General features: G+C 42.3%; 1 protein-coding gene across 5 annotated transcripts in view; it reads left to right on the top strand.

Annotated features, from left to right (window-relative positions):
• LOC118370855 (ras and EF-hand domain-containing protein-like) overlaps window positions 1-3,963 on the top strand; it is a 53,311-nt gene extending 49,348 nt beyond the window's left edge. For 4 of the 5 annotated variants that reach the window (XM_052461140.1, XM_052461139.1, XM_052461137.1 and 1 more), the window contains 2 exons: window positions 1,761-1,837; window positions 2,256-3,963. In XM_052461140.1, the coding sequence (XP_052317100.1) occupies window positions 1,761-1,837; window positions 2,256-2,361 (183 nt within the window). In that variant the 3' untranslated portion in view covers window positions 2,362-3,963. Of the gene's footprint in view, window positions 1-1,760; window positions 1,838-2,255 lie in introns of those variants that run through there. The other variant, XR_008063771.1, reaches the window with a different exon arrangement.
• Window positions 3,964-13,631: the final 9,668 nt, after the last annotated feature.

Raw genomic sequence — 13,631 nt, 5'->3', positions numbered from 1 at the left:
AGTACATCCAACAGTACCCCCAACAGTACCTCCAACGATACCCCCAACAGTACCTCCAATGGTACCCCCAGCAGTAACACCAACAGTACCCCTAATGGTACCCCCAGCAGTAACACCAACAGTACCCCCAGCAGTAACACCAACAGTACCCCCAACGGTACCCCCAGCGGTACCTCCAACGGTACCCCCAGCAGTAACACCAACAGTACCCCCAACAGTACCTCCAACGGTACCCCCAACAGTACCCCCAACGGTACCCCCAACAGTACCCCCAACGGTACCCCCAACAGTACCCCCAACGGTACCCCCAACAGTACCCCCAACGGTACCCCCAACAGTACCCCCAACGGTACCCCCAACAGTACCCCCAACGGTACCCCCAACAGTACCTCCAACGGTACCCCCAACAGTACCCCCAACGGTACCCCCAGCAGTAACACCAACAGTACCCCCAACAGTACCTCCAACGGTACCCCCAACAGTACCCCCAATGGTACCCCCAGCAGTAACACCAACAGTACCCCCAGCAGTAACACCAACAGTACCTCCAACGGTACCCCCAACGGTACCCCCAACGGTACCCCCAACGGTACCCCCAACAGTACCCCCAACGGTACCCCCAACAGTACGTCCAATGGTACACATTTCTATTGTAGCCCTGGACAAACACACCTGTTTCAACTTGGGCCTCCAACAAAAATGAGTGCTGTACCCGAGGACCGGTGTTGGAAAACACAGTTCTAGGGTACAACTAAAAGTAATTCTGGGTAAACTGTAAGTCACTCTGGGTAAAATCATCTACTAAATGACCAAAATTTAAATGTAACTAGGGGTTGGAGTCCACTGCCCTACAATATAGTCTAGAACTAGGACCCAGAATTTTGCCTGGTCAGGTCACATCTACTAAATGTCAGACTCCTCGGTCCGCTTATTATGTATTAAACTACTAGCACACAGCTCAGACACCCATGCATATCCCACAAGACATGCCACCAGAGGTCTCTTCACAATCCCCAAGTCCACAACAGACTATGGGAGGCACACAGTACTACATAGAGCCATGACTACAGGTAACTGATGCAAGCAGCAGAATCAGATTTTTAAAAAACAGATAAAAATACACCTTATGGAACAGCAGGAACTGTGAAGAGACACAGGCACAGACACACGCACTCTACACACACGTACACATGGATGTTGTATTGTAGGTATGTGGTAGTAGACTAGTGACCTTAGGGAACACACTTAATGTGTTGTAGATATGTGGTAGTAGACTAGTGACCTTAGGGAACACACTTAATGTGTTGTAGATATGTGGTAGTAGAGTAGTGGCCTGAGGGAACACACTTAATGTGTTGTGAAAAGTGTTATGAAATGTAATGTAATGTCATGTATTACTTTAAATTGTATATAACTGCCTTAATGTTGCTGGACCCCAGGAAGAGTAGCCCCTGCCTTGGCAGGAACGAATGGGGATCCTTAATAAATGCAAACTTCAGCCTGATTGAGAGGTCATGTCTAGAAGGGATCCAGCTCTTGTCAAATTTATGTCAAAAGTTGATTTGTTATTTTATAATTTATCATTTTAGCCATCCCTAACCCTTTCCTAACCTTAACCTAATTATCCTAACCTGCCACATTAATTATCCTAATCTGCTGCATAAGTTCTCCTAAACCTGCTACGAAAAGTAAATTCTGACAAAAGCTGGATCCCTTCTAGCCATGACGTGATTGAGAGTTGTGTTGTTGTTTCCTATCAGACGTATAACGCCCTCTTCTGTGAGACCAGTGCCAAAGACGGCTCCAATGTCATAGAGGCCGTGCTGCATCTGGCCAGGTAAGATATACCGGCTCCTAGTCATCTGTTGTCTCTCTCTGCTTAGTGATATTTACCTGTCCATGATCGTTCTGCTTTGGATACGGTTTGATAAGGATATTTTCCTAAACTGTTCTTATAATACCAACGTGTAGAACAACATGTAAAGCTTTGCTGCCCTCTAGTGTGTATTCTTTAACGTCCATCATATTTACACTAATGCCCATACAGTGGAAGTGTGCCTCTCTCCTCACTCTCTCACTCTCTCACTCACTCACTCACTCACTCACTCACTCACTCACTCACTCACTCACTGCACTCACTCACTCACTCACTCACTCACTCACTCACTCACTCACTCACACACACACACACACACACACACACACACACACACACACACACACACACACACACACACACACACACACACACACAGAGAGGTGACCAAGCAGGTTCATGGGGCTGAGGACCAGGAGTCTGTGACTAACCTCTATAGAAATCCCAACAAGAAGATGCCCACCGTCACCTGCTGCACAGGATAAGATACCAAACAGAAACGCTACTAGAGTAACCAAAACTCACCACCTAAGGAACCGCATCAACAGAACACCACAACACTAGAACACTGTGTCCAACAGCGGAACAAGAGAACAATGGGACTTCAGAAGAAAAGAACACAGGAGAATCTGATCAGAACACTCGAGTACTGTACAGTAACACTAGAACCGCAAGACAGCTGGTTTTCTCATATAACATCAACTGTACTGCTTAATGCTATAGGATAACTCATATTGAGCTGTTAAGAAAGACAGCGTGTGTGTGTGTGTGTGTGTGTGTGTGTGTGTGTGTGTGTGTGTGTGTGTGTGTGTGTGTGTGTGTGTGTGTGTGTGTGTGTCTGTTTGTATGATTATGCGCTTGCATGAATGCATGGGTGCTTGTGTTATATGCAGATGTCATTCACATCCTGGTTAGTAGTGAAATCTAATCTCCTATGCTGTTGATTGTATTTTATGAAACCTCTGTGTGTACCAAATAGTCATACATTGGAAGTCAGAAGTTTACATACACTTAGGTTGGAGTCATTAAAACTTGTTTTTCAACCACTCCACAAATTCCTTGTTAACAAACTATAGTTTTGGCAAGTCGGTTAGGACACCTACTTTGTTTACAGATTATTTCACTTATAATTCACTGTATCACAATTCCAGTGGTTCAGAAGATTAACTACACTAAATTGACTGTGCCTTTAAACAACTTGGAAAATTCCAGAAAATTATGTCATGGCTTGAGAAGCTTCTGATAGGCCAATTGACATCAATTGGAGGTGTACCTGTGGATGTATTTCAAGGCCTAACTTCAAACTCAGTGCCTCTTTGCTTGACATCATAGGAAAATCCAAAGAAATCAGCCAAGACCTCGGAAGAAGAAAAAAATAAGCCAGACTAAGGTTTGCAACTGCACATGGGGCAAAGATTGTACATTTTGGAGAAATATCCTCTGGTCTGATGAAACAAAAATAGAACTGTTTGGCCATAATGACCATCATTATGCTTGGAGGGAAAAGGGGGAGGCTTGCAAGCCGAAGAACACCATCCCAACCATGAAGCACGGGGATGGCAGCATCATGTTGTGGGGGTGCTTTGCTGCAGGAGGGACTGGTGCACTTCACAAAATAGATTGTATCACGAGGAAGGAAAACTATGTGAATTATCTTGAATGAAGCATCTGGAAACATCAGTTAGGAAGTTAAAGTTTGGTTACAAATGGGTTTTCCAAATGGATTATGACCCAAGCATACTTCCAAAGTTGTGGAAAAACGGCTTAAGGACAACAAAGTCAAGGTATTGGAGTGGCCATCACAAAGCCCTGACCTCAATCCTACAGAAAAGTTGTGGGCAGAACTGAAAAAGCGTGTGTGAGCAAGGAGGCCCACAAACCTGACTCAGTTACACCAGCTCTATCAAGAGGAATGGGCCAAAATTCACCCAACTTATTGTGGGAAGCTTGTGGAAGGCTACCCGAAACATTTGACCCACAATTTAAAGGCAATGCTACCAAATACTAATTAAGTGTATGTAAACTTCTGACCCAGTGGGAATGTGATGAAAGAAATAAAAGCTGAAATAAATAATTCTCTACTATTATTCTGACATTTCCCATTCTTAAATTAAGGTGTTGATCCTAACTGACCTAAGACAGGGAATTTGTGAAAAACTGAGTTTAAATGTATTTGGCTAAGGTGTATGTAAACTTCCGACTTCAACTGTATGTATCACAGATAGTTATTGTGTGTGTGTGTATATATATATATATATATATATATATATATATATATATGTGTACTTGGTACTTGGCAGTTACTGTCTGTACATTAATATACAGTGTATATATATCAATGTACAGACAGTGACAGACATATATATATATTACATATACATATATATATATTCTATATATAAATATATACTGTCTGTCACTGTCTGCACATTGATATGTGTATATCAATGTACAGACAGTAACTGCCAAGTACCAAGTACTAGCAAGTTATCTTCACAACAAGCCACTAGTAGAAAGTCACTGACATATTTTTAAGTTAACTATGACATCATACATGATGAGGAGAGACAGATGCACGGGAAGGTCCAACAGCACAGTAGAGAAAGGTTATTTAATGAAATAATCTTCTTTTATGGAAGCTTTTTATTACTAAGAGGGACGTGTAGATAGTGGAAGAGCTACAGTAAATAGAATCATATTCTAGTTTTGTGATCGTAGAGACAGAAGTGTCCGAAACACCCTCCATGTACATTATTTGTGATGAAGAGAAACAACTTCATGATCAGGGAAGGAATGTTATGTCAGTTGAGCGAGCATACCGTATGTCTGATTTCTGATTGGAGGAGCCAAGAGCAACGTCTGGAGAGAGTGATTCTGATTGGATGAACCTGGTTTGTGTGCGTGTGGTGTGAATGCATATAGACAAGTTTTATTTCTGCGTGTATATTTTACAATAGTTTCATCATTAATATATAATGTCATGTTAGAGTTGCCGTTTGCCCGATTTATTTGGAACTCCCAGGTGGCTGATGATGTCACTGTGAGCCCACACCTGTCTGTCTCGTCTTGTCTGTCTTAGCCCCCAATGTGGTCATACTCAAAGCGCTATACTATTAAAATGTAGCATGAACAAAAACCAGTGTTGTATGTATTCCCTTGTCCAGGCAGAGCCTGAACAGAGTGGAATGTTTAATGTTGCATCATTTATCTGGAGAGTCATCTGCTGAAACCAAGGCAGTTCATGTCATAGGACAGTTTGTTTAAAATAACAGCTACTCTCTCGCTCTGTCACACAAACACACACCCCAAGGCTGTGTTTACACAGGTAGCCCAATTCTGATATTTCTCCCACTAATTGGTCTTTTGACCAATCACATCAGATCATTACACATCAGATTTTTTAAACAGATGGGAGGTGGGGCTGGGCTCCGTGCTAGGATTTTAAAAATCTGATTGGTCAAATGATCAATTAGTGAGAAAAATATCAGAATTGGTCTGCCTGTGTAAACGCAGCCTAAATGTCCATGAAATCGCTGAAGGGGGAACAATTTCAACAATCAGGTAACTTCACACTAAATTTGATGTCACCCATATTCCCTGAGAGTGTTTACGTGGAGGCCCTCTGAGCTGTGTGAATAGCTGCAGCATATGTCTGTGTTTATTCAGCCCGTTGGTGTCTGGAGGCCTGGCACGGAGCCCAGCCCCACCTCCCATCTGTTTACATTGTCATGAGCTTGATGAGGCGAGCCCAGTCATTAGTCAAACAACATGTTGGGTGGGGGCAGACAGGCAGGCAGGGGGAATAATTAAATATTCACAAATGTGTAGCAGGCAAGGTTAATGTTTGGAATGGATTCATTAATTTGATGTGGGAGGAACAGCCGCGTGTCATAATCCCTTTTTTTATGGCCACCCAGCTGAGTCCCAGTATGTCATCACTGTTGGATGGGTTTGACCATGTGCAAGGGTTTATGAGATGCTGTTAATAACTTTATAATAACCTCTGTCTGTGCTGGTGTTGTTTTCCCTGTGATGGACTACTCATAGTGGGTTGAAAGAGGGTGAGGATGATGGCCTTTGCGATTCTGGAAAGGTCCCTTGCTCGGAAGAGCTGTTATTACTATCACCCCCACCCCCCTTCAGCTATCAGCAGGAGAGGAGGAGGATAAAACAGAAGAGAGGGAAGTAATGGAAGGATTTCTGAAGAGATTGTCCTTGTGTGAATCTCTAATAAACATATTCACACAGTCACACACACTGTATAGAACAAGCACGCACAAAATCCATGCTCACCCGTACACACATATGTATTCTGACGTGTGGTATTTAGGCTACTCTTAAGCAATTAGTCAATTAACATTGTCTAGCACCACATCAATGTAGGATCAAACTCACAAGATTACCATAATCACATCAATCCAACTAAATCAGAGTTCTGACTTTGGGGCTGGGTTGCTGGGGGATCATGAGGTCACCATCTGGAGAGGTCATAGTTCATTGGAGAGGCCGGCGGCCACACATGGACATCTGGGACAGCAGACTGTGGAACTCCATCCCTTCCAACTATACTCCCTCAAGACTGCCCTGCCTGGGATATCAATCACATCATGACAATGTCACATCATGGGGAGCTCGGACCGGCCTCACCTAGTCAATTCTTACCTGGAGATACACAGACGAAGACTGTAACTCACTTTAGGACCTAGGTGAATATGAGTGAAAACCATCTGACAACTCTTTGATTTGAAATGTCACAACCTATTATATTTAATGTGATGTCTGAAGGAGAAGGAATGCCTTGCTCTTAATGTCACTGGATTCATATGGATAAATGTGAGAGAGGAAGACTCTATTCTGGGACCAATGATGTTTAATAACATTATGATATATAGCTACACTCCCCTTCATATTTATTTGGACAGTGAGCTACAATGTTTCTTTTGGCTCTGTACGCCAGCATTCTGGGTTTGAGATCAAAAGTTCGAGGCACAAATATCATGCCCCCAAGACATGCTAACCTCTCACCATTACAATAACAGGGGAGGTTAGCATTTTATATCATGCCGCCAAGACATGCTAACCTCTCACCATTACAATAACAGGGGAGGTTAGCATTTTATATCATGCCCCCAAGACATGCTAACCTCTCACCATTACAATAACAGGGGAGGTTAGCATTTTATATCATGCCGCCAAGACATGCTAACCTCTCACCATTACAATCAGGGGAGGTTAGCATTTTTAGCCATTAACCTCTCACCATTACAATAACAGGGAGGTTAGCATTTTATATCATGCCGCCAAGACATGCTAACCTCTCACCATTACAATAACAGGGGAGGTTAGCATTTTATATCATGCCCCCAAGACATGCTAACCTCTCACCATTACAATAACAGGGGAGGTTAGCATTTTATATCATGCCCCCAAGACATGCTAACCTCTCACCATTACAATAACAGGGGAGGTTAGCATTTTATATCATGCCCCAAGACATGCTAACCTCTCACCATTACAATAACAGGGGAGGTTAGCATTTTATATCATGCCGCCAAGACATGCTAACCTCTCACCATTACAATAACAGGGGAGGTTAGCATTTTATATCATGCCGCCAAGACATGCTAACCTCTCACCATTACAATAACAGGGGAGGTTAGCATTTTATATCATGCCCCCAAGACATGCTAACCTCTCACCATTACAATAACAGGGGAGGTTAGCATTTTATATCATGCCCCCAAGACATGCTAACCACTCACCATTACAATAACAGGGGAGGTTAGCATGTCTTGGGGGGGGTATGTTTTTATGTCTCACTCATCATTATTCACAATTCATTCACATTACTGTAGAAATGTTCAGAAACATATTCTATTAGTATTTACAATAAAATTGACTCCAAAATGACACATTATTTACCATTCATTTCTATTGGGCACAAAATAATCTGAAACACAACCAAAACAAACAGCAACTGCATCCAACAAGTTTGTTATTATATTTAAGTTTGTAGAGTCACAAGCCTGATGTAATCATTGCATGGTTAGGAATATGGGACCAAATACTAAACTTTTGACTTCTTTATAACACATAGATGTGAATTTCTACAAATTCTTAAAACACCTTTAAATGTGGGGACTAGATACATAAATGGCTTTCATTTATAAATGGTTCAACAGATATGTATGAAAATACCATCAAATAAAAGTTGACATTCTCTACTGAAAAATGTGGTCTCAAATCTAAAATGCCAGAGTATAGAGCCATGGTTGATAACATTTGGTTGATTATGGTTGATAACATTTATGGTTGATAACATTTGATGTACTGTTTATGGTTGATAACATTTGGTGTACTGTTTATGGTTGATAACATTTGGTGTACTGTTTATGGTTGATAACATTTGGTGTACTGTTTATGGTTGATAACATTTGGTGTACTGTTTATGGTTGATAACATTTGGTGTACTTTTATGGTTGATAACATTTGGTACTGTTTATGGTTGATAACATTTGGTGTACTGTTTATGGTTGATAACATTTGGTTACTGTTTATGGTTGATAACATTTGATGTACTGTTTATGGTTGATAACATTTGGTGTACTGTTTATGGTTGATAACATTTGGTGTACTGTTTATGGTTGATAACATTTGATGTACTGTTTATGGTTGATAACATTTGGTGTACTGTTTATGGTTGATAACATTTGGTGTACTGTTTATGGTTGATAACATTTGGTGTACTGTTTATGGTTGATAACATTTGGTGTACTGTTTATGGTTGATAACATTTGGTGTACTGTTTATGGTTGATAACATTTGGTGTACTGTTTATGGTTGATAACATTTGGTGTACTGTTTATGGTTGATAACATTTGGTGTACTGTATGTTTATGGTTGGTACAGTCAGAACTAGGTGCTATTTGTGACTTGGACATCAGAGGGCAGCATTGTCCTACAGTGTCATCACATCACACAATCTCATTCTCTGCTCGGGCACTTAGAATGTAAATATAATTTGCAAGTTCTTGTGACAAGTTCAGGTGATTACATTATAACCATGAGGTTTGTCACCGAGACAGTTTAAGGTGATTAGGAAGTATTTGTGTGTGTGTGTGTGTGTGTGTGTGTGTGTGTGTGTGTGTGTGTGTGTGTGTGTGTGTGTGTGTGTGTGTGTGTGTGTGTGTGTGTGTGTGTGTGTGTGTGTGTGTGTGTGTGTGTGTTTTACTATATTTGTGAGCATCAGAAGTCCTCACAAGAATAATAAACACTTTAGGTTTTACGTTTACTGTGAGGTTTAGGTTAAGGATAGGGTTAGGGTTAAGATAGATATACAGCATATTCATCATAGATACGTACAGTACCAGACAAAAGTTTGGACACACCTACTCATTCAAGAGTTTTTCTTACATTTTTCTACATTGTAGAATAATAATGAAGACTTCAGAACTATGACATAACACATATGGAATCATGTAGTAACCAAAAAAGTGTTTGCACAGTCTTGGCCTTCTCTCAACCAGCTACACCTGGAATGCTTTTCCAAAAGTCTTGAAGGAGTTCCCACATATGCTGAGCACTTGTTGGCTGCTTTGCCTTCTCTCTGCGGTCCAGCTCATCCCAAACCATCTCAATTGGGTTGAGGTCGGGGGATTGTGTAGGCCAGGTCATCTGATCCAGCACTCCATCACTCTCCTTCTTGGTCAAATAGCCCTTACACAGCTTGGGGGTGTGCTGGGTCATTAAGCACAAACCATATGGGATGGCGTATCGCTGCAGAATGCAGTGGCAGCCATCCTGGTTAGTGTGCCTTGAATTCTAAATAAATATGACAGTGTCACCAGTAAAGCACCCCCACACCATCACACCTCCTCCTCCATGCTATGGTGGGAACCACATATGCAGAGATCATCTGTTCACTTACTCTGTGTCTCACAAAGACACGGCAGTTGGAACCAAAAATCTCAAATTTGGACTCATCAAACCAAAGGTCAGACCAAAGGTCGCCGGTCTAATGTACATTGCTCGTGTTTCTTGGCCCAAGCAAGTGTCTTCTTCTTGTTGGTGTCCTTTAGTTGTGGCTTCTTTGCAGCAATTCGGCCATGAAGGCCTGATACACGCAGTCTCCTCTGAACAGTTGATGTTGAGATGTGTCTCTTACTTGAATTCTATGAAGCATTTATTTGGGCTGCAATTTCTGAGGCTGGTAACTGTAATGGACTCATCCGCTGCAGCAGTGGTATCTCTGGGTCTTCTTTTCCTGTGGCCGTCCTCATGAGAGACAGTTTCATCATAGCGCTTGATGATTTTTGCAACTGCACTTGAAGAAACTTTCAAAGTTCTTGAAATGTTCCGCATTGAGTGACTTCATGGTGGAGTAGGGGCCTGATGGCACACAATGTGTTGTGAAATCTGTGACTGTATTGTAATGTTTTTAAGTTGTATGAACTGCCTTAATTTTACGGGACCCCAGGAAGAGTAGCTGCTGATTTGGCAGCAGCTAATGGGGATCCATAATAAATACAAATATTTCATGTCTTAAAGTAATGATGGATTGTTGTTTATCTTTGCTTATTTGAGCTGTTCTTGCCATGATATGGACTTGGTCTTTTACCAAATAGGGCTATCTTCTGTATATCACCCCTACCTTGTCACAACACAACTGATTGGCTCAAATGTATTAAGAAGGAAAGAAATTCCCCAAATGTACTTTTAACAATGCACACCTGTTAATCGAAATGCATTCCAGGTGACTACCTCATGAAGCTGGTTGAGAAAATGCCAAGAGCGTGCAAAGCTGTCATCAATGTAAAAGGGTGGCGACTTTGAAGAATCTCATATATAAAGTATATTTTAATTTATTTAACACTTTTTTTGTTACTACATGATTCCATATGTGTTATTTCATAGTGTTGATGTCTTCACTATTATTCGACAATGTAGAAAATAGTCAAAAATAAAGAAAAACCGTTGAATGAGCAGGTGTGTCCAAACGTTTGACTGGTGCTGTATATAGTCTTATCTAGAATAGATACTGGTAAACAGAGATCTATGTAAGGTCAAATAAGCCAGTGTTCAGTACAGAATGGTCAGGAGAGAGGGGGATCAATAGTCCATTCATCCAGTACTCATGGTCATATCGACTGATCACTGCTCTGAGTAACCTTTGACCCAGCTCATCATGAGATAGCCAATGGAAATAGACCATCATCGCAATCACACACTAATTCCTCACAAAGAACAATTGATCTGGATTTGAAAGTAGCATATGGCTCTCTCTCTTTATCTCGTTCTATTTTCTTGTTTGTTCTCTCTCTCAATTCAATGCAATGGACCTTATTGGCATGGGAAACATATGTTTACATTGCCAACGCAAGTGAAATAGATCATCAAAAGTGAAAAAAACAATAAGAAATTAACAGTAAACATTACACTCACAAGAGACATTTCAAATCTTTCTCTCTCTCCCTCTCTCTCTCTCTCCCACCTACTCCCTCCCTCCCTCCCTCCCTCCCTCCCTCCCTCCCTCCCTCTCTATCTCTCTCGCTGTTTGTGACCTCCTGTTCAACTGTACTCATACAGAAACAATAGCTCACCACACACACAGACACACACTCAAAGTACACACATTAAGTGGTTAACTGTCAAACTACACACCCAGAGGTCAGCTAAGGTCGGAGTTCATTTACATAAACAGATGGAGAAGCATTTTAAAAGCCTTTGTGTGTGTGTGTGTGTGTGTGTGTGTGTGTGTGTGTGTGTGTGTGTGTGTGTGTGTGTGTGTGTGTGTGTGTGTGTGTGTGTGTGTGTGTGTGTGTGTGTGTGTGTGTGTGTGTGTGTGTGTGTGTGTGTGTGTGTGTGTGTGTGTGTGTGTGTGTGTGTGTGTGTGTGTGTGTATCCACATGGTGAATGCAGTTTTACTGTAACGCCGCCTTCCCCCAACATCCCGCTGGCCCTGCTGAACCATGGAGACAATTAGCAGGCTGGATACATTTATCAAAATTGGAAGTTTGAAAAACAAGGAAGAACATCTCATTCTGACGTGAGACTGTTAGAGCATGTTGATGCGTGTGTGTGTGTGTGTGTGTGTGTGTGTGTGTGTGTGTGTGTGTGTGTGTGTGTGTGTGTGTGTGTGTGTGTGTTTTGCTGTCTTGCTGTGCTGTGCGGTCTGTCACTGTGATGACTTTCACAGCATGTAGATCACACCTGCTGACAGCGAGCTCATCTCTGATTGGTCGAAACAAGACAGGGTCATGGTGATGCTAATGGGGGTGTGATCTGGACAACAACACTCTCTCTGGGTCTCGACCCCGCCCTGTGCAACTGGGTCCTGGACTTCCTGACGAACCGCCCCCAGGTGGTGAAGGTAAGAAACAACATCCCCATTCTGCTGATCCTCAACACTGGGGCCCCACAAAGGTGCGTTCTCAGTCCTCTCCTGTACTCCCTGTTCACCCATGACTGCGAGGCCATGCACGCTTCCAACTCAATCATCAAGTTTGCAGACGACACTACAGCCTGATTACCAACAACGTCGAGACGGCCTACAGGGAGGAGGTGAGGGCCCTCGGAGTATGGTGTCAGGAAAATAACCTCTCACTCAACGTCAACAAAACAAAGGAGATGATCGTGGACTTTAGGGAACAGCAGAGGGAGCAGTCCCCATCCACATCGACGGGACAGTAGTGGAGAAGGTGGACAGTTTTAAGTGGACCATCCTCAGGAGGCTGAATAAATTTGGCTTGTCACCTAAAACCCTCACAGACTTTTACAGATGCACACACAAGCACAATCGAGAGCATCCTGTATGGCTGTATCACCGCCTGGTACAGCAACTGCACTGCCATCAACTGCAAGACTCTCCAGAGGGTGGTGGAGTCTGCACAACGCATCACCGGGGTAAACTACCTGCCCTCCAGGACACCTACACCACCCGATGGCCAAAAAGATCATCAAGGACAACAACCACCCAAACCCCTGCCTGTTCACCCCACTACCATCCAGAAGGCGAGGTCAGTACAGGTGCATCAAAGCTGGGACAGAGAGACTGAAAAACAGCTTCTATCTCAAGGCCATCAGACTGTTAGACAGCCATCACTAACATAGAGAGGCTGCTGTCAACGCTGTCAGACTCAAATCTCTGGCCAATTTAATAAATTAACATTAATAAAGGTATCACTAATCACTTTAAATAATGCCACTTCAATAATGTTTACATATTCTAAATTACTCATCTCATGTGTATATACTGTTCTATACCATCTACTGCATTTTGCCAATGCCGCACGGTCATCACTCATCCATATATTTGTATGTACATACTCTTATTCAATGCCCACATTGTGGATTTCTCTAGAGATAAATCAGATCAAGCCCGAACTGTGTAGTAGGGAGTTGTAGTCTCCAAAATGTCAATATTCCTGCCAGTAACTGCAGCCCCTCATGATGAGTTACGACTTTTTGTGAACCCCACGCTGATCTAAGTTTCCCATCCCTGATCTAAGTGATTGATAGTTGGTATTCAGCAGTCATAAAAGTATGCCTTATTTACCTAAAGAACTACTAAAATTGTCCTTTTGTCAGACAGCATAGGCAGCAGCTCTGTAGTGATGAGATGATGACTTGGAATGAAATAACAAAGTCATCAAATAAAACCAATATACACGACAACTGAAATATGTTATTAAAGTAATGTGTATCAATGATGGTTAATACGCCCATCCACCATCCCCGTCCACAAGCGCTCACTGTT

The sequence above is a fragment of the Oncorhynchus keta genome, chromosome 14, assembly GCF_023373465.1.
Source record: "Oncorhynchus keta strain PuntledgeMale-10-30-2019 chromosome 14, Oket_V2, whole genome shotgun sequence".
Lineage (NCBI taxonomy): Eukaryota > Metazoa > Chordata > Actinopteri > Salmoniformes > Salmonidae > Oncorhynchus > Oncorhynchus keta.
The sequence above is the reverse complement of the archived record's forward strand: the minus strand, read 5'-3'. Positions and strand labels throughout refer to the sequence as shown.